This window comes from Erithacus rubecula, assembly GCF_903797595.1.
Source record: "Erithacus rubecula genome assembly, chromosome: 11".
NCBI classification, from domain to species: domain Eukaryota; kingdom Metazoa; phylum Chordata; class Aves; order Passeriformes; family Muscicapidae; genus Erithacus; species Erithacus rubecula.
Window position 1 is genome coordinate 14604316 of NC_136663.1, and position 22245 is coordinate 14626560.

General features: G+C 38.5%; 1 protein-coding gene across 1 annotated transcript in view; it reads left to right on the forward strand.

The window, feature by feature from the left end:
- The window catches only part of DNER (delta/notch like EGF repeat containing), a 112946-nt gene extending 98028 nt beyond the window's left edge, over nt 1-14918 (forward strand). Inside the window, exons 10-13 of the mRNA XM_079315604.1 lie at nt 2116-2229; nt 3280-3411; nt 8481-8727; nt 13833-14918. Of these exons, the coding sequence (XP_079171730.1) occupies nt 2116-2229; nt 3280-3411; nt 8481-8727; nt 13833-13944 (605 nt within the window). The 3' untranslated portion in view covers nt 13945-14918. The remainder of the gene's footprint in view (nt 1-2115; nt 2230-3279; nt 3412-8480; nt 8728-13832) is intronic.
- The last annotated feature ends 7327 nt before the right edge of the window (nt 14919-22245 follow it).

A 22245-nucleotide genomic window follows, 5' to 3' on the forward strand; every position in this document is an offset into this window, starting at 1 on the left:
TATATCCCTCACGTTAAATTGATAAAGAAAAACTTCAGTATTGATCCTGATCCCTTAATCTGTATTGGAATTAATAGTTAAGCTTTAGCTCCTCTGTGAGGAATGCATGTCCTGATCTGGGCACAAATGGATTTTCTCTGTTCTTCTCAGGTGTGGTTTTTTCTGCTGTTTTTTAAGATTTGTTAAAAATGATGAGATTTTTAAAAAACATAACTGTTAAATAGACGTTTTCATCAGTTGTGGTTGGAGCCTTTACACAGCGAGCTTTCAAGTTATTTTTTTAATTTTCTCCAGTGAAGTGACCTAAAAATATAATAATAAAAGATCAGTATTTGAAATAAATTAGTACAAAGGAGTAGAAATAAAATTTTATCTTGATTGTTCATTTAGAAGACTGTAAAGCCTAAAGAGAGTAGTAGGTCTGTGACTGCTTTTCCATGTTAACTGCAGTTATTCTTAGATGTGTTCAAATGCAATCCATCTTTTGCATTTCTTAAATAATGTATAAAGTAGATGAGAAGAGTGTTTGTTTGGCTATACAAAATCTTTTCTCCCACAGTAGATTTCAGCTGTAAACAAATTAACACGTATCAGTGGTCTGTGACAAGTCCTTCTGGGGAAGGCTAAAGCAATCCTCTTTAGTGTACTCTGTGTTGAATCGTGCTGCGAGAACACTTTGAATGTAATTTTATATGTTATTAGAATTACAAATAAATAAATATTCTACACAGGATGACTATGTTTTAAGGAACATTGCTCCAGCATTTTCTCATTAAGCATATCAGTCCTTATCTCTGCTGATAACTAATGCTCACTTAACAGCTGCTAGAGGCTAAATATGTGTTTCATGCTGGTGATTGCACTGCTCTTTGACTATAGATACAGAATTCATCATTTTAGAGGCCTGGTGAGGAAATGACCCTCAGCTTTCACGACAGTTTAAGTGACACTTAACCATAGTGTTCATCTTCTGTTCTGACCCGAGCTGTGTGTGCAGCTGGGAGCACTGTGTGCACAGCACACTGCACTGCCCATGGAAGCAGGACACCTGCTCCTGCAGGCAGCTCCTGCTGCTCACTGAGCTCCCAGCATTGCACTACAGCAGCTGTTGAGTGGCACCAATGCACAGACCCGAGGTACCAGCTCAAGATCTGATGTCAGCCATCAGAGGCCTCAGTCTTGGCACTGCCACCCCAGCCCTGCCCATCTGCAGTGCCCCTTCTGTGCCCCCACAGCCCGGGCTGCCAGATGGACAAGAGCTCTCAGGAGCTTGTGGCAGCAGGTACCCCTGGGCTGCTGCCTCTGCTGCTCCTCACCACAGGATGCTCAGCCAGAGCTCTGCCTTTTTGCTGCTAACACTGCAAATGCCAGCAAAATGATTTTGGCAAGGCTGTAGTGAGCATGTGTATGAGTGTATACATATAAAATACACATATATATATAAATAATTTTTATCTGAACAGTAGACTCCAAGAAAATCATGCTTGTAGCAGTGGCATTGGAGTCTCTTTCCCAGCCTCTAGGTGAGAATATGCTGTATTATATGTTTTGTATGCCAGGTGCAGCTAGCACTGTCTTCTGCAAGGCAAACTTGCTGAATTCACAAGGTCTACACTAGGCATGAAAGAGTGAAGGTAGTGGGACAAAGCAGAGTCATCCAGTTATCTATTTTTAAGTATACATTTGAATATTTTTTTTATTACCTTAGTAATATTCCTCATTTCCAGCAACAGGTAATGAGAGGCATCGGAATGTATGTAATTAAATAAGTTATTACATGAAAGTCTTAATGAAGACAATTATTAACATGTTACTGAAGAATTTTAGATAGCTGGTCCTTTTATGCTTCATTGTATGCTTCATAGACTTTTACTAGTTCTAAGCAGAACATGCCCTGCCTCTCCTAGCCCACAGCCTGTGGGAAGAGCAGAGGGAGGGACGAGTGTAAAAAGTTTAAAGCCATGTGGTTTATGCTGGCTAGTTATGGACATCATTAGCCCAGGAGGGGTTTGGAGTCTGCACACTCATCCAGGTGAAGTCAAGTTATCACATGTACTGATTCCATGCTGCCAGTATCAGTCATGTCAATGGCAATTACTGATTTTTCCTTTTCAGGAAGGCACTGTGAATTATACAAAGATCCTTGTGTTAACATCAACTGCCAGAACGGTGGCACTTGTGACAGTGAAGGTCTAAATGCTACATGTATTTGTGCACCTGGATATGCAGGCAAGTGATTTGTGTTACACAGAATATCTAGTTGTCATTGCTCACCTGTCTAGGGGAAGGAAAACACCAAGACTATGTTTCTTCAAGAAAGGAATTAATTTGGGCTCTGCTGTATTGTGAGCAGTCTAATGAGAAGGAAAAAAAAAAATATATATATATATTACTTACATCTGCATTGAACTTTGTAGCAAAAAAGCCTGTTACTGAAGTGACTTGACAAAGCTAATAGCTATTTAGCACAGCTTATGACCTTACTACTTGAGACTAGATTGCATTTTAAAAATGGTATTTTGAGGATTTCCAGGTAACCCAGTATACTAATTGGACACTGTTGAAACTAGAAAATGTTTTAACGGTGACCTTAGTTACTGTGTGCTCAAGAAACAGCTTATTCCATTGTCTTAATATGCAATTGCTAAAAGCCCTAAAGTACGTGTTATTAATCAATTTACACTTTCAGAGTACTGGTAAGAAACTAATTTAATCTTTTGGCCTTGTATTTACATTGATGTGATTGGTGTAATCCAAAAATCTGTAGTCAAGATAATTTACAATCAATCTGATGTTCTGTTAGTCATGTAAGGTAATATCCAATGTGAGAATAATAGATAAACCCATTCATAGCTAGTTTATAGTTAATAGTGCTTTTTGTTCTCTTCTAATTAAAGGGCATTTTTTGGAAAAGAATTAGCTTTCCACTGTACAGTGTCAGTTTCTCAGACACCAATTATCTACATTATTGTATAGCATATCAGAATATTCATGATCGTCTGTTATACCACATTATCTTGGGATGGAAATTATATCTAGAGAAATGAGACAGAGTCTGTGTGATGTTAGTCAAGTCCCTTAGTCCACAGGCTTTATTTTCACCTAGTTGAATAAGGATAATATTACCTCCTTGGAATCCTTTTGATGTTCTGAGAATAAAGATGTATTGCAGGTGATTTGCAGCAAGAGAGAAGTTAAATGACTGAAGATGTACTTGTTACATCAGGCACTTGCCTCACATAATTGTAGTTTTGATTTATTTTTTTTCCCCTACATAAGGTGAAGAATGTGAACTTGATGTAAATGACTGTGACAGCAACCCATGTCACCACTCTGGAACTTGCATAGATCAGCCTGGTGGTTACACCTGCCATTGTCCTCACGGATGGGTTGGTGCAAACTGTGAAATACGTAAGTTTTGTAGCTCTCTAAACGTTTCTGAAAACTATAAGTTATATTAAAGAAGTTTTTATTTATCCCTAAATACCTATCTGCACGAATACTCTGAATTATATGTAAATGAACAAAATCCTGGTAAATTAATTTTATTTTTGGCCATTGCATTTCGAAAGTGGTTGTGAAAGTTAGAAACTTCTGTTTCTGGGCACTCTGCTTTGAGATGTGACTGTCAGGGATGCTGTCTCAGAGCTGGGCACTCAGTTTGCCTTTTAATTGTGCTTCACAGTTTCCCTGCACACTTTGGGTCAAGAGTGTTCCACAGCAGTATAAGCATGGTCCTAACAGGCCTGTATTGACTTCTGAGCAACTGCAGCTCTAGTGATGTTTCAGCAAAATGTCTTGGAACTTGCTTACCTAAAGGAAACTGGTTCTTGTGTGTGTAGGCATTTATCAACTTTTTCAGGAATAACTTTCCCAGCCGTAGGCTAATTTGCTCCAAATTTGTTAGAATTCATTAGAGAGAAGCTTCACGTTAAGGGCACCATTTTGGACAGTGAAGAATCCAGGAGAGGCAGAAAGTATGAAGTCCAATTGTGGAAGAGTGAAAATGGAAATTAGGCTTCATTAGTTCTGCTGTTTACAGACCTGCTTTGTATTTCCTTGATGTTTTGTTCTTGAGCTAGAGATGTTGTCTTTGCTAGAGAATTCAGCTGTGTATTTAACTGCTTGAAGGCTTGGGTACTGTGGTCAGAGATCCCTTCAAGTCATTGTATAGACAAACAGGTTTGATAGCACAGTTAAGGTTGCAGGGGTAGGTGATACATTAATAAAACAAACACAAAGGATGGATTAAAAATGTTTTCTATATCTCATTTACACAAGGAGCATGTGAACTTTCTATTTCTTACTTTTAGTTAAACTTCACTTGAACATATCGACTGCTTTTTTCAAATTGATTCTGCTTTTGATGTTCTTGATGCCCTTAGTTTAACACAGTACATTCAGTTTCAGAGCTTTCTGGTGTAAGCAAAGACTGCAGAAGACCATTGCCAGCTAGCCCAGAGAGGGTGACAGCTCTGCCTTTTTTGTTGTTTCTGTGGATGTCTCACATACTTCCCTGGGCGGTGCAGAGCCAGCAGACATTGGGAGCAGAACACTGTGTGCCACATTGCTGATGCTAAAATATGCTCAGATGAGCTTTTCCTGACAAGGTTGATGTTGATGACACCTGCAAGATGCATGTCCAAGTTGATCAGCAAGGCAGTATAATTCTGCCTGCCCTTGCTATTAAGTAGTTGGCTGACAGACAGATGGGTTTAGTTCTTGGAGAAAGCAACAATTATCCTGGAAATGCATTTCCTGGAGTCCCTGATGAAGTAACAATTACATTTATATTATGTTATGGAATTACAAAGGCTCTCATGCTTTCTGAGCCTGCAGATGTGCCACAGGAATTCTTTGGTGCATGTTCTGGAGTGCTCTGGCTGTCATGCTCCAGTCACTCAGAGTGTGGCTGTTTGCACCACAGATACACAGTGAAGTGCATGTGAGCATATGGGAAAAGGAGAGAAGCAGAAGAGAGGGTGGAAGGAGCCTCTCCTACTGTCCAGCTACTCAATTATTTATTCTTTCTCTGTTAGAGAGGAGGCAAGTTCTTTTAGCTTGTGACTGCTGTGATGGAAAACAGGGAATTATCTGGATGTTAACTGGAATTAGTAACACTGCAAGGCTGATTCTCAACCAGAAATATTCAACCTTCCCTTGTTCATGGCAATTGCTTTCAGCTGAGGAGGTTGAAATTACTGAGTTTTTAATACAACACATGACAGTGACTAATAGAGTGTATATATAAAATAATAGAGGAGATATAAAAATGCAGTGTAAAAAAATTCTGTTTTGAACTGGTCTTGAATAAAAATGGGAAAAAAATCTTCTTATAGCCACAAACAATTACATTTTAAAGAACAAATATGTTTAAAATTTGAGGGTTACCAGTCTTTTTTTCAATAAGTTTCATTTCAGCAAATGTCTGATGTTCCCTTGCTATTCAAGTCACTTTGCCACAGCATCAAAGTATAAGCATTGTGGTTATGGGACACCATAACAGATAATGCTACCCCAAAACAGATAACCATGGACATGCAGCCTCTCTAACCAGTGCAGTGCCTTATGTGCAAAGCTGGAGAAGCTTTCCTAAAGAACTCAGATTTTAACATATATATAAAGGATTATGCAAACAAGAGGGATTGAGTTTTGAAGAAATCTCTTTGCAGAAAGAATTTTAAAGTATTTTGATCTGCAGATTTTTCTTCTACAGGTCCATGTAGCCATGTGAAGATCTTTGTACTCAGTCTTTCCCTAAGCTGTGAATTAGCAAGCTGAAGGAAACTTAATTCTTGTCATATCTAGAAAGGCCATATCATGCTTTTTTATAAACAGGTGCAGCACTTCTGAACTCACTGGAGCTGAGACAAAGGTGCAGTGGATTTCTTTGAGCTCTGAAATATGAATCTATTAGTGGATGTGTTTCTGTTCATCTTTCCAGTTCTCTTTGCCATATTTATTATATTCTTTTAGCAGTTTGTACATAATGGTTGATAATGTGATGGAAAATAAATTTAAACACTGCATGCTGAGTTTGTATTGGACCATCCCTCTAAATTCTAGAAAAAAACACAAAGCCAGGCTTATCAAGAACCTGGTGTTTGGAGGTCATTTGACTAAATAGATCACATTTTATCCTTTGTGATTTTTTGTTGCTGGCCGTGAAGGAGGCTATTGGTACTTAATCTTTTTTGTAGAACCACCCTATTTATAGTTTCCCACTTTTCACTAGCTGGTTTAGCTGCTTGAAGTGACTACCTTAACAGGATTTCAGGGTTATGTTCTTGTCAGACTGTTATTTTTAATTTCCAAGTGCTGTATATACAACAAACTAGACAAGATGTACGTTGCCTGGATGAATTGTGATATTTTTAAATGTCATCTTATGGTCCTTACCAGAATTAGCAATTCCAATTAAATAGAATTAAATTTGTCTTAATTATAAAGAGGATATTCTTCCTTTCAAAATGAAATACATTTGCCTAAAAATTTAATAGAGCATTCATTGTAAAAATGCTTACAAATGTCTTATATGAATTCTCTAATGCCTGCTGGTTGTTTGTTAATATCATTACCTTTGCCACTTTTGTAATTATTAATGTAGTTACTGAAGTATGCCAAACCATGTGGTTACTTGAAAACTAACATTATGAAGAATTTCTAGTTCAGACCGTGGTGTGCATTGAAATATTGATTAATTTTATGAACATTAATATAACAATGGAAAATCCTGTGATTTTGAGCTGTCATATGCTATTTCTAATCTCTGGAGTATAAGCTGTTAATCTTTCTATTTTGATATGGTGAGGAAAAAGGGAAGAAATTTTTCTCATTTTTGTCATCCAGAGATGGAAGACATGGAATCAGAAGTGTCTTGCCATATATCTGCACACATTAGATCTGAATTCAGCCTAGTCTGACAGCCTGGCAGAAACCACTGTGTGTGATAAATGTGCTGCAGAACAGGCACAGAAGCCCACCCCAAACTGCACAGAGCACAGCTGTATTCCCTCCTCATATCCTGACTGGTCAAACTGCAGCAGCAGCACTTTAGAAACACTAAATCAATGAATGATTCAGGCTGATCAAAACTTCACTGACTTCTGAAGAACATGAGAGAAACAATCAGCCACTCCTTAAGCTCAGCTGACATTTGTGGACAAAGTCTGAGCACACCTAAGCTGGGATGTGCTCCAGGACAGCCTTCCCTCTTGTGACAAAGAGCAGCCATTTCTCCAAACTGAATCCCCTGTTACAGCTTTGAGCCTTCTTGCCACCTCCCTCTAAAATGGATTTCTTTTTCTCCCCATCCTTGTACATTCCCTGCATTTCTACTAAAGATCAAGATTTTATCCACAGATGCCACTGAACTGGAGATTTCAACTCAGGTGCTTGAATTATCTGCCATCATCAGCATTCTTGAGAGGTGGCTTCTCAGAATATCTTAACCTCCCAAAGCATATGCTTGGAAGCCCTGTTCCCAGATTGTTTGTGATTGAGAAAAGAGTTTCTAAATCAGTGCAAAGCAGAAGTACATTTGAAAAAGGAACAGGCACCTACTAGAAATAACTTTTGCAGAGTGCTACATTTCTGTAGTCAGGATGATTCAAGTCTGTTCCTGTTTTGAAATAATATGAGACCATAGGCTTAGAAACCTGCCAAAAATGAACCCTGGAGGGAAGTACAGGTTAATTAGAAATACTCTGACCCATGCTAGAGAGAAACATAGGCAAACATGCTGAGGACATAGGCAATTGATAGAAAATCTGTTTTGCATAGATATAGTTTGAGGATGAAGAATATTTATACAGAAGATCTGGAACACATAAATATGAGAAGCTTCTCCAGATTGCCTTTACTTTAAGGTCTGCTTTGAGAATCTCAGGGAAATTATGCTTGGGAAGAGACTCCAGTGGGTTCCCTACTAAAGGACCTTATGAGGTGTCCTTTTTGTCCTTGAAATGCTGAAGTCTCTGCAGACTGGTGGAGATAAGCATAAGAAAGTCTGTGTTTCAAATTAAAAGCCAAGTGTGTTTAGTACATGTTAAATAACACTTTTTATTGGAAGGCTTCACTATTAGAACAAATTGCACAAGAGGACTGGTTGGTTCCTAGAAGCTTTTGCATAAAACCTGTCTGCCTTTAGAAAGCCTATAGTATAAAATAATATAATACAAGAATAACTCGATGAATTTCTTTTATTTGGATTATACAGGAGATCAAACAAGATAGGTGTTGCTATATGAACTTAAAAATCAAAAGAAAAAAGTGGGTGAAGGTTCAACTTAGCCCTATTCAAATTTGTAGCATGTTAGGCCTGGTGGTGTATTGGTAACAGAGCCTGGGAAAGTTCAAATTACCTATCTCCATAACTCCAAACGTGAGAAATATGGAAAATTAAGACCATAAAGTAGTTTTATTCAGCAGGATGGATATAAATTATTAATTAACGCTAACCTTTTACTTCTTACTGTCAGATCTGCAGTGGAAGTCTGGTCACATGGCAGAGAGTCTCACCAACATGCCCCGTCACTCCCTGTACATCATCATCGGGGCGCTGTGCGTGGCCTTTGTGCTGATGCTGATCATCCTGATCGTGGGCATCTGCCGCATCAGCCGCATCGAGTACCAGGGCTCCTCCCGGCCAGCCTACGAGGAGTTCTACAACTGCAGGAGCATTGACAGCGAGTTCAGCAGCGCCATCGCTTCCATCCGGCACGCCAGGTTTGTGCTGGGTGTGGTGCTGCCCTGGGACTCGGTGCTGGTGCCATCTCAGGCCATGCACAGAGCACCAAAGTGCCATGGGCAGAGTGAGCGGGTGGCTCTGCTGGGAAAGCACCAGCACTGCTCACTGTTCTCAGCTGAAGTGTGACAATACAGCAAAACAACTTGAAAATAGGTGTTTTTCTGACTTTATTTGGTGTAACTGGTGAAGTGGGACAGATGCAAAGTTCTCAGGCTGTTAGATCTTCTGTTAGGGATGTAAAGATTCTTTAGCTGCTGCACACAAGAGGTATGATCAGATAGGAAAGACACATTGATTTTTGTGACTGTTTTACCAGATTATTGAATGAGAATCTCTTAATTTTTGTGCTCCTATTTGCCTTTCTTACTTGCTTTCCTAGAGACAATAATTTTTTTACTTTGAAAAAAGTACTTGCAAGGCAGGGCATCAAGTATCAGAATAATACAAAAGTAATAGTGGAAGAGATTTGAGAGCTCAAGTGTAAGCCATGGCACTAATATGGCATTAAATATACCTAGCTCCCTGCCAACAACTGTCTTAAAAAACTTCCAAAGGAGTTGAGTAGATTTAGAAAAGGGCTTTCCTAAAATCTAGCCTGAATTTTCTTTGCTATTAACCTGGCTGCTTCCTTCTCATGGCTCTTCAGGCAGTCACGAAGGATAATTTATCACTGTTCATATCACTTGTATATCAGGTGCTGAGTCCTCTAAAAACAAACAAAACAAAGCAACTGTTTTCTTTCCTAGATTTAACTAACCCGTTCTTTCAGCATCTCCTCTCAGACCATGTCAGCATCTTTATTGTCTTCCTGGGACTCACTCCAGATTGTCTTTTTTTTTTTTTTTTTTTGAAGGGAGGTCCCTAAAGCTGGAAGTAGTCCTCTGTCTCAACATTTATGTGCACCAAATAAACTGAGTAATCACCTCCTGCATCTTATTTATGGCATTCCTGTTCATAAATCTGAAAAAGAAACTTGCTTAGTTTTTTCCTTTTTTTCCTTCTTTCTAGTGACAAATGGCATGCTTTTGTGACCTGTTAGACCTTTTCCTCATCCCAAGATCCTCTTTGTCATTTTGCTTCCTTGCCAGCATAATTTCTTCTTGTTTTACTTCTCTTTTAATAGGGTAGAACTTTCATTTTTGGTGTTTCTTTTTCCCATTTCTTCCATTTGTCAAAGTCTCTTAAAATTCCAACAGTGTATTCATGTGTGTTACCATTAAAATGCTCTTAAAGCAACTGAGGGAGACATGTTCCTGTGCACTGGCATGCAGATGTGTGCATTTTGGTTGGTGATTGCTGATAATTAATTTTCTGAATGCTCCAGTTCTGTTTCAGTGAAGATGAAATAGGTTAAATTGTACAACTGCTGAAGTCATCAAAATTATCTGAAATGGGTGAGGTATTCCCCCAGGCTTAGTTAATCACATCACAGCTTTGGGTAGTAGCCTTCAAAGTGTTCCAACTTCAAAAAAGTTCTTAGACTGGGATAGATTAATGAAGATTTTTCAAATCCATATTATGTAGTTAGAAATTATTATCCATTGTGGGTTTCCCTATCTTGGAAAAGATATTTCTACTTAATGCAAATGAAAATAAATGTTTTCATTCCAAACAAATTTCAATGCCTCCAAGAATATGATGCCTTATAAAATCCAGGTAATTCATGGAGGTTTATTGTGGAGATTGTTGTGTATAATTTGGGTTCAGAAAGATATAAACCACTGTTTTGGTAATTTCAATTCAGGAAAAGTAGCAAAACTTTTACAGTTATTTTTGCATAAGTTCTTAAACCTACATATATAAAGGTCTGAATTTTTAGAATTGCTGAATCTAAGAAATCTACTTTCAAATAGCAGAAAGTTCAGCATTTTCTGAAAATAATTCCCTTTCACAGTTAGATACCAAAACTTGCTAGTAATTTTGGAAAATGAAGGCCAAGGGAAAAGTTAGAAGATTATTTTCTTTAAAGGGAAGGTTTCTGGTAAAGTCAGCAGGTGTCTGGGGGTGTGGATGCCTGGTACATATTTAGTAAATTATTTTTAAATTGTTCATGTTTATCAGCATTTTTTTTCTGGATAATTTTTTTTATGATTTGATCTTTACTAATCAAGGTCTTTGCTGTAAGACAAAACCAATGTGCTGGAGGATCATTACTAATAAATATTTACTTCTGCTGAATGTTCCTAGGATTAGCAGATGAAAACTAGGTAGTTTTCTGAGCAGATGAAACACAGTTGTCTTTAGGATTCATTATGCAGACAGTAAGGAAATATTCCTTTTATGTTAAAATTTAAAGCTGGAAGAGAACAGTATAATGAAATAGTTGACTGCTGGCTATGGCAGCCATAAGTTCCCTTCATTGAAATGGATCCAAGATCTGTTATTGGAACAGAACTGTTCACTTTAGAAAAGCATTCAGACTGAGTTAATGGATTATCTGGTGACAGATTACACTACAGTTAGTTCTGTGTGTGCCCAGATATCAGTAGCCTTCATGCACCACTTACAGTGTAGCTTATTTAATTTCTATTTTCACATGCTGATCTGTCCTGTCTCTGTGTCAGTTGAGGAGTCTGGTTCATCAGGCTCTGATTAAGTTCTCCTGTCACAGCAGGATCAGCTTCTCTTGCTGCATGTTCTCCCTGTTCCTGTGGAGTTGCCTGTGTCAGACTGATGCCCTAAGCTTTCTGAATCAGATCCTGCTCATTTCTCACCATTTCCTGGCACAGATGTCTGTCAGCTGCCTTTTTGTAGAAGTGTGATCATATACTCTGGTCTCCACATCACCTACCAATTGCTTAATATACATCCTCTGCCAGGGTTAATTTTCTGGGAACTCTGGGATTATAGCTCAATTATTCTAAGCAAGGAACAATACCACTTGCACACCTTTTCTCTGAATAATGCAGAGGAAATAAATCTCATTCTCCTCCTGTGGAAGCCAAAATAATCCCTTCCTCCTCTCTACATGTTTTATCCTTTTAAAAACTTCTAATGTCTCTCTTTTACTTCTCTTGTTTAAATTTTATTTGTGGACTCCTTTTGCCAGTTGCTGGTTTGGAGCAGAGTAGCAACACGTAGTTGGTTTCTTTATTCTGTTTCTCAGTAAGTCTGAACTTCTGCCCATCCCACAGAACTTGGAAGATACCATTTCCTCAGGTTTCAGCTGTCCAATGTTCTCAAAAATTTACTTGATGGAATCTTGTTGAGGTTAACAACTCTCCATATTTAGCCATCTCTTGAAATGTTGTTCTAAGGAAGTGAAGGAGCAGGACCATTCCAAATGTGAAGATGATTTGCAGTGTCTCACACACACACACACATACAGTGTCTCACACACACACACAGAGCTGCCTTTGCCAAGAATTGCTGCAGTGAATGTGTGCTCAGAATTGTCACAGAACCCACAGTTTCTCTCAAGCCTCACAGGTCTCTCTTGTTCAATGCTTCATTGCAAAATATATTTTCTGTTATTTCATGTACCTTGCTTTGTGATTATCTTTGTGGTGTGTATTGTTATATACTGGTTAGCCTGTCTGATGTACACATTGGAATATCACCATCACCACCCATGAATGAACATGCCAAAGCTAAATGTTGAGCCTAAAGAATTCCCCAGTGCTACTGATACACTGCTTACCTGTCCAAACACATAATTATTCACAGTATGGCATTGAAGCTAATGTTAAAATGATTATGCATCGTGTCCCTCCAGTCTTTTTCCACTCAGTGCTTCAGGATGGAGATTTCCCCACGCAGTGTATACTCTTTGTTAGATGAATAATCTTGTGTTTGGTTGCCCTGGAAAAAAAACTTTATTCACTTGTTTGTATGTGCTTTTTTTGTAAGCTGGCAGTTAATTGATCCAGCACGCTCTGTGGCAGGAATATGCATATTCTCACTATTGATTAGCCCTTGAGTCATTACCTTTTGCACATTGTATTGATAATTGCTTTGTGAGTTCCTATGCACAATCATTGGACAGAATTCCCATTTAACACTTCTGTCTTTAACACAAACCTCTGAGGTTGGTGATAGCTGTGTTTGCTGCTTTGGGCAGTGGCTGACTTCTGAGCCACCTGATCAAAGCAGTTGAGTGGTGGAGAAGCTCTGTGGCTCAACCAGACCATAAACAACTTGCACATGTGCTGTGCTCTTTTCTCAGCCTATTCTAATTAGGCACACATGTCAACCCTGACCTAAAGGAGAAAACAGATTTTGTCCTGCTTCACTGTGTAAAACAAGCCATGTGCTCTCTACTGTCAGAAAGGGAAGGTAGACTTTGACTGAAATATTTGGAGAATATTCACCATAATTTGTATCTCTGCAAAGCTCTATTTCCTTTAAACCCTTGGGAGTGATGGTGGAAAAGGGTGATTCAGAATTCAATGCTGCCTCTGATTTAGTAAGATGCCATGACTTGATTCCTTCATTCAGTTCTTGAAATTTTATTTCATTTGTAGAAAATCAGGTTTATCCATCATGATAGGGATGAGCAAATGTGACCTGTCTGCATTTATTAAAATAACCTATAGAAGAAGACAGACATTCATGCATGGGAATGAATCTAGTGTAGCCTTATGGACAGCTGAAGTACTTTGAAAAATGAAAAATTCACCATATATATCATAATGCTTTCAGTCATTTCAGTTTTGTCTGCAATTCTAAATCACTGAAAACAGGCAAGAATGAAATTGGAAATCATGACTCTGCATACAAGTCTTGGAGAAAAATCAAGTTAATTTTGGTTGCAGCTAAATACTATCCTCAAAACCTGAATTTTCTGGTTTTCACTTTCCAGTGTGCAAAATGTAAATTAATATAAGCTTAATATAGTACCTAAGTGCATAAAAATCCTCAGTGTGTATGACTACATAAATAATTCTCTTTTCTCTGCATCCAGTCAATAAGAAAAAAATACTTGACCATTTTTTTGCCTCAGTTTCCTGTGATTTCTTTTGTTATATAAAGTTTATCTAAGCTATCTGACTTTGTTTCTGTTCACAAGCCATAACTCACTGCATTGTTGCTTTGAACTTATTCATATTTCTGTTTGTCACCAAAACTTTTCTTTTATTTCCAGGTTTGGCAAGAAATCCCGACCTGCAATGTACGATGCAACCCCCATTGCTTATGAAGATTACAGCCCAGATGACAAACCTTTGGTTACACTGATTAAGACAAAAGATTTGTAATCTAGTGTATCTTTTTTGGATTATTTTTCAAAAGGATGGGCTACTAACCTAATTTAAATATTTTTAAGAAGAAAGCATAAGTAATTTAAACCATTAGATGCTTCAGAATTTTCTGTAGAATATTTAAGAACCAATTTTCTGCAGCTTTTAGTTTGGAAAAATATTTTAAAACAGAATTTGTGAACTTCATGATTTACATTTTAATGTACCTTGAGCTCTATAAACTATAAGCTTATGATAGTGTGTGCTTTTTTCTTGGTAGACACTATTACTAAACCCAGATGAGTTTCTTGTGGTTGTTACAGAACAGAAAATAATAATTAATGAGGAGTTCTTTATGAAATGTCAGTGCCAGCTTTCTCAGTAGAGGTAGGAAAAATGTGAAGCATAATATGATATATAATATATCCATTAATTAAAAAAGTCTAAAATGTTTGTGTTGTGAAAAAGAAACTAGTAAAAATTATTATTCCTAATCTGAATGAATTAGCTTTTGCCTTATTCCATGCATGGATAGATAACCTATTCCTCCATTATTTCCTAAAAGTTGCTAAAACATACTCTTGAGTTGATGTTTGACATTTTTGTAATAGTTATTCAGGCTAGGCCTTGTATAATAATTAAAGTGCCTCTTGAGGCAAAGTAAGGGCATGATCCTTTAAACATTGAAATCAATGAGAGAACTTCCATTGACTTCACTGGGTATGGGATTAGATCCTACAATTGGACTGAATCTATATTTTTCTTTAAAGGTTAAAGTTTTTTATATTGTGAGTAAACTAAGCATATGGTTTGAGTTGTTTGTTTCCTAAAGGTTGTTGATGTACAGTATTGTTTCATGAAATATTGTGTATTTCTCATAGTGCTTCTTATTTAGGATCAGTATGGGGTTTTTGTGGCTGTATTTGATTGCTTATGGGCGTCTTAAATTCTTGCTTATTTCGGAAAATACTGAATAAAAGTTAACCAGTGAAGATTGCAGCTGTTTCTTTGTTTTTCTTCATTTCAAACTGAAGTGTTATCTATAAATTTGAAAGGACATGAGCATATGATGCACTATAAATAATGCCAAAAAATTATATTCCAGCTGTTAATCTGAAAAGGGAAAAATGGTTTGTATTCTCAAGGCCATCTCTGAAAAGTGAGATAAATGCAGCTCCAGAGTAAAGGGTGGATGGTGGATGTGCAGGTTAGTAACACCATTCTGTGTCTGTCTGAATTACAGAAATGCCAAATGCTCCTCAGAAATCCAGAGTACCTTTCCTGACATCCTGTATCTGCTGCCACAGGCTTTCAACGATGGTGGTCCAAGACAGTAATTACTAAAAAGAGGACTTAAGAGCTCAGATCCAGATTTAAATTAGATCCATTCTTCAGGCATGATTTTCTATGACAGGGGTTGTAAATTTGCATCTGGTGGCTGTCAGATTGTTTTTTTTTTTTTATTGGTACAGTTTTTTGCTGTACCAATATATTGAAACTTTTGTTTGCTGTGACTTCTAAGAGTGTTTTGAGAACTGTTGAGAAAGAAAAATCAAGAGCAAGCTGTACCATGTACCATTTTTGGTAACTTGAGCAGAAAAAGGGTACTGTTGTTGTAATTGATTTGTTAATCAAAGGAAGGGAAATACTGATTCTTCAGAATTTTTGGCCTTTCAGTCAGTAAACTATTGGCTTGCAAATCTATATAAAGTAGGGAAACAAACAACTCTGTTGTTCTAGGGAGCATACATATTCATGGTCCATATTTTACAAGAGAGATGTTGCAACGAGCAGCAGCCTTTCTGCATACAAATCACACCTTGGTAGCAATTCTTGACCAACCTATATTTCTCTCAATTGACTGACCTGAACGATAAGTAATTTGTGAGGAGCTATTTTCCTGTCAGCTTGAAGCCTCTAGCTTCTGTAAATCATCCTGTGCATCCCGTGAATTGTATTCTGAAAATTACTTTGTCTCCTTCCAATTTATTTTATTGAGCTCTGATGGCATGTTATGCATGCACTTGTGAAATATTTGTGAGACACTGCACTGCCTGCCAGATGAAACTTCCCTAAGACCTGGAGGGAACAAACCTATCTTGTGTTTGTATCCTAACTGAATCTGCAAGAGCAGTTTGTTACTGTCTTTATACACCAGATCATGTCCTCAGGACATACATGAATGTGGACAAGGGACACTGGTTATTTCATATTCTTTTCGCCAACCATATAAGGTTTGTTCTGTACAGGGAGTAAATACAGATGTATAGCAAATACCACTTGCTGTTAATGCACTTTTTTTTTTTTTTTTTTTTTCTGTAAATCATCCAGTTGCAGAAAGGGCTGATTGTACATAGTCTTCCCCTAGCAATGGGCTAACAGACTCCAGCTCCTCTTGGACAAGACAGAGACAAGTCTCTGGGCTTTTCATTAACCTCTAGTACTTCTGCACTCTCCAAGTTTGGTTATTTTTCATCTTCTTCCATCTGGAAGTAGGAAAACATCTTTGAGCATTTTCCCCAGAAGCATGCACATGTATTCTTACTTGTTTCTTGGGGTGGTGTGAAACTTGCCTTTACATCTCAGAGTTGTGATACATAAACTAACAGGAAAATGTCATCCCTTACATGGATTCTGGACAGAGTCAGTCCAAAATGATGGAGACAGTGACCCTATCCATATGGTTGGGCTAATTGCAGTATGGCACAGATACAATGTCTGAGGGAGCAACAGTTGAGTACATCAGCTAGAAAACACATGTTGGCTAAAACCACACAAGTTATCCCCATAAAAACCTGCAGGTGTAAACCTAACTTTAGCTGAGAAAAATTAGACCATTGCCACAGCTTCCTCCTCACTTTGGTGTCTTGTTTCTGGCAGATGCTTTGGGAATCTGCATTCCTCCTGTGTGGGCTCCAGAGGTGACATCCTGCCAAACCCTCAGGTGAGAAGTATGAATGAAGAAGAAAGTGAAAATGAAGGACAAAACCTTTGCCCTAAAACTTTTATTTTATTAGATATATAACAAGTTATGTATAAGTTTTTCATCATGTGATATTACACACTTTTATTTAAACTTATAGACTTGTGATTCCAGTTTTATCATTCAGTTTTGGAAGTTTTTTCCATGGCCTCAGGTCAAAAGTTGTGTTTTCTTGGGGGCGAGTGCTTGTCAGCACAGAAAGTCTAAAACTCTCAGTTTCCAGGGATCCAACACATTGTCAGTCAGGGCTGGGTAACACCCTCTCCCAAACCCATCAACCTGATCTTGCTGCTCTCTCTCTGCTGCAGCTGTGGCCAAATGCTACACTGGTGTGAGGGGAATGAGAGCTGGAAAGACTTCAGCTCAATAAAGTGCATCCTCTAACACTGAAAGTCTCTGTGTAGTTAATCCCTTTGAAAACAATAGGATTTAAAGACAATGTGTGTGATGTTTTGGGGGAAAGCAGCTTGGTGTCCCTGCACATCTAAAAATATAAATGATATGACCATAGGAATAAATATTGCTTGTTCTGGTGAAGTCTTGTGTAGTGACACTTCAGTCACAGAACTGATGTTTTCATCTTGTCTCAGCCTCATTTCTGGAAATAGCACGGGTTTTATCCAGCAGGGCTTTGTTGAGAAATTCCTGAGCAGTTATGACATTCCTGAAGATGTGCAGTTTCTTCTTTTATAGCAAGAAACACCTGATGAGGAATAAACTCAACACCTCTGAAAATTATTCTCTGTGTGAATGGCTGAGAGGAATCGAGAAGCCAGTCCTCACTTGTGTTGCCAGAGGAACTTCTTTTCCCCTTCATGTGGCTAAATCCTTCTGTGTCCAGAATTTCTCTGAGATTCCCTTCTCATGTTGCACACAACCACCCAGCTTTTGCAGAGCAGACAGGCAGATTACATCAGACAGATGCAAATCCAGCCTGTCCTCCCCTTGGGTGCCTCCAGCCTGGTTTCAGTGGGAGGTATTTGCTGTGTGACCAGCTTTGGGAACCTTTTTGTTCAGTAGTGCCATGGTTTTTGAGGTTCATGTGCTGCTCAGTGCAGCTGGGCTGAAATTGCAGTTTGTATGGTCCTCTGCTCTTGTATCCCTGACCTCACAGGGGGTGCAGAAGTACAGTCCTCCCGTGGATCATGAAGGGCAGCTGGATGCCAGATTAATTCAGGGAAGGCTTTAGTCTCTCAAGCTATGCTCTGCTATGAATAGTTAAAATAATGAGTGTATTATCAAGAGCTAATGAGTTCAGACATCTTCCCAAAATAAAAAATGGGAGTCGGGGCTGTCCAGTGTGTGCTTAAACCTTCTCTTTAAACCTGCTGAGAGAGATGTGCACTGGCTTGCAGCTTTCAGGCACCCTTTATTTTAAAACAAAATATAAGCAAAATTCTTGTTTAAAATTTCTTTTCTCTCTCAGCATCCATTACCCTTAGGAAATACTCTGCATGAGCAGGGGAGCAGTGAGAGAAGGACAAAGCACAGAGCTGTGCCAAACAAGAGACATGGAGCTGATCTGCTCTATCTCCTCCCTGCAAGTTTGTCTCCTGTCCCTTGAGACTTTGGCTGAGCGTCTGCCAAAACAGTGTAGTTCTGTGGGATCAGGAGGGGTGGCATATGGCAGATTTGAGACTTTTATGTCCATCTTAAACATCTCATCATGGAGATGAGAGCAGCCAGTCTGGTATCTGAGCAATCAGATGCTGCTGCTACCTGAGAATGCTGGAGATTGCTGCCAAGACGAGCAGAGTGTGATGTGCTCTCAGCTCCTGCTCAGTCTGATGTGCTGGTCACTGGAGAGGTGTCCCTCAGAAATCATCTTTGCACCTCTTGACTCTGTTGTTTGCACTAGAGCTGATCCCTCTGGTGCAACTTTTGTGCTGCTCAATCCCCTCTGTAGGACCCAGCATCTGAATCCTTTATAACTTTCCCCCCCTCATATTTTGGAACGGCTCCAAATAGGTGAAGGTGATTCCTTCCAACAGGATGTGGGTCAACCAGTGAAAACAAACAAAACTTCAAAGCAGTTATGCCACATCCAGCTTCATCTGGGCTCAGCTGGCTTCTTTTCTTCTGCAGTGCAAAATGGATAACAAATATGACCTCTCTGGAAAAGTCAGATTTCTCTGTTATTATGAATTCCAGTTTCAAATCCTCCTTTTAAGACGTTTATGATAAGATGATTATTGTAAATAAGCTTCCCCTTTAGCAAAGAATAAATCATCAAATGGGCTTTGTTTGGTGAGATCTTTGGCAAAGGAATGTAAATAAATAAGCTAACTGAATAAACTTCTTTATCTGATGTGCTGAGCAGAAAAGGCAGCAAAGTTAATCATTTAGGAAAATAAGCTGGACTGCTGTGCTTTCTTCAATAACAGATCAGTCTAAGGGAAACAATCTGCTCTATCTCTCTGACCCTGGAGTTTTTGCTAGCATCCCACAGACCATGAGAGATCGTGTTTATCACTCTGGCAGCAATGCTGCCTTGTCAAGGAGATGTCCTTCGGCCTAAATCTTTGATTTGTTTCTTTTCCTGTGGACTGATCTACTTCCTGTCAGAGGTAGCTCCTTGCAACAGAACAGAGATCTCTTATGAGGTCAGCTGTGGCTTCTCTTCCATCTCCTGGAAGCAGAACATACATGGACAACAATCTGAATCTGCAGGGTATTAAACTTTGGACTCCATTCATGTTTCCATATGAGAAAGTTTGCATGGACTCTGCATGGATCTCAGTCCAATACCACTCAAGGAAATGAGTGTGACTGTTCCAATTTTCACCATGTTTTTTTATTGACTTATGGATTTGAACTAATCTGAAGTAAATCTACCTGGAATCTGAGCCTATAAGCCAGACACAAGATGCACAAGGTAACAAAAATGCATGTAGCTTCTGTGAAAAAGCAAACAGCCTAATGCAATGGAGGTTATTTTGGCATGTAGGAGCTGCATTACCAATTACTTTGTCTGCAGAATACTTTGTTCTTACCCCCATTTGTAATTGTTGGGTATGTGATCACTGCTGGTGCAATTTGGTCTCCTAGAAGCTGATTTTCTGTATTGCATTGGGACAGAGGGAACACAAACAACAGGTTCCAGTTATGGCTCTTTCTCGCTGAGAACAGAGGAATGTATGGGTATGTTGCAGACAGCAGAAAGCAGCACCAGCTTGCTGAAAAGGGTGTTTGTAGATCCCAGTGTATGGCATTGTTATTTATTCTACAGATCAGTCTGTGGTTGTTTGATTTGCTGTGTTGCATCTGTCATGTGGAGTAGGTAATCAGCTAGTAATATGTCATGATGTAGAATAATTTATTTCAAGGATTTTGCACCTAAAATGTTATGCCCACAATGCCTTATTTATGGTCTGTACATGACACTGGTTCTTCTTATTAATTTAATTTTAACATTTATTTTAATTATTTTGCCATTGTATGGCATTTGCTAGAAAGGTCTGTCAAAACAAAGCTGACAGAATGTCATGTAACTAAGGACAGATCTGCTTTCACATGTGCCTATTATTCCATTTCACTTTCTTCTTGCCATGAATTTGGACTTGAGATTGTTCTACATATAAATGATGGCCAGTTATTTTTATCTCATCACATTGCTTCCCTCTTTCCCAGTGCCCTGTCTGTCTGTGTACAATAAGGACAAAGATAGAGGAGATATTTGGAGTGCTGAATTAGGTGTGGAGTTTATCCATTTTCCTCAGTCATTTTATTTCCATGGAGAGAATATTTTACAATTCCATGGAGATGCCTTAATCCCTAAGCACTTTGAAGGGTAATTTTACTTTAATGCATGCAAGATTTAAATAAGGTAGTAAGCTAACAGTATTGACAGACAGGTTTAAATCAAAATGTCTCACAGCTCTGATTTACTTGGTGATATATGTTGCTGAATTTTGGAAAATTTCATTTGGAATACATTATTCAATTGTTTAATGGTAAATATGGTGATGTTTTGATAACATTTTGGAGTTTTATGCAAGACATTACAAAATTTCTGTAAAAACTGATCAATACTATCTAATTTTCCCTCACTTTAGGGGACGACCATCTGCAGAGAAAACCAAAATTCCCAACAAAACTACTGCCCTACCCTGGCATTAGGTCTGACACTAGCCATATTTTTCCAATTGTTTTTCAAGAAACCCTGATTTTGCATAAGAAATGAAGTCATCTTCTCTTTCCCCATAAGGCAGTACCTCTCAAAGAGGGCAGAAACTGTGGATAGAGAATTATCAGACTTCATATTAAGTTAAATATTGTCTTCATTCAAAAGCAACTCAGCCTTGAGATTTCTGAGAATTCATTGTCTCTTTTTTGTTTGTGTTGTCTCTGACTTACATCCCTCTTCTTTAAACTCTAGTGTCAAGAGTGATTTATGAATGCAATTTTCTGTGCAATATTATGTAGCAATAGTTGGCAAATCCCTTCCCTCAACAAGGGGATGTATTCTTCTTTGTCAGACACCAAAGAGGCACGCAACCCTTAAATTTCTTTAAAAAGATAATTCTTTTTGAAAGAACAAATGAAAACCCCATCTCATAATAATTAATCTCATAATTACTTATAGTATGTTGCATGTACAAAAACTGCTCTGGCCACTGGCATTGGCATTTTCATGTGATGGATCCACTGGGAATCCCTCTGACTGTCTCAGGTCCAGTTCTGTGCCCAATCTCTTGCTTTTTGCTTGAAATAAGCTCTGCACAGTGCTGAGCAAAGCCTGGGAGTCCAGCTGCATTGCTGTGCTGGGCACTGTTTGTGATGGAACACAAGCATGAGCTTAGTGAAGGACTTTGGGGGTTTGTTAACTTTCTGTTATGTATTTTTGCCTCTTCTAGGGTTGAAGTATTTTTACAAGTTGCAAGACTTGGTAAAATCTTGTGTGAAATGTTGATACCGTCAGCCTTATATTTTCTGTGAGGGCTCTACATTCACTCTGGTTCCCAAAAAGTTAGAAAGGACTCAAGCCCACTAAATTATTGTACACAAGAGGGTGATTCTTGTGCTTTTCTGGATGATTTGTAGATCTCCATTTACAATCTTTATGGGCATTTGCCAGAAAATCAGTTCACATCCACCCAGTGACATGTTAAAATTCTTCCTGAAAATGAGTGCAGTGCCCAGGTTAGGGACAAAGAGGATGGCCCTTTCCAGCTTACCTGTCTGCCTTTTCTTGGTTGGGACTGGGGTGAATTGAAGTATAGTTTAATCCTTGAACTCTGCTCTGTTTCCTATGTCACACATTTTACAGTCCATGACCACTGCAGAACAGGGAATATGTGTCCCTTGTCCTACACTGGGTTTCTGCACCTTTGTGT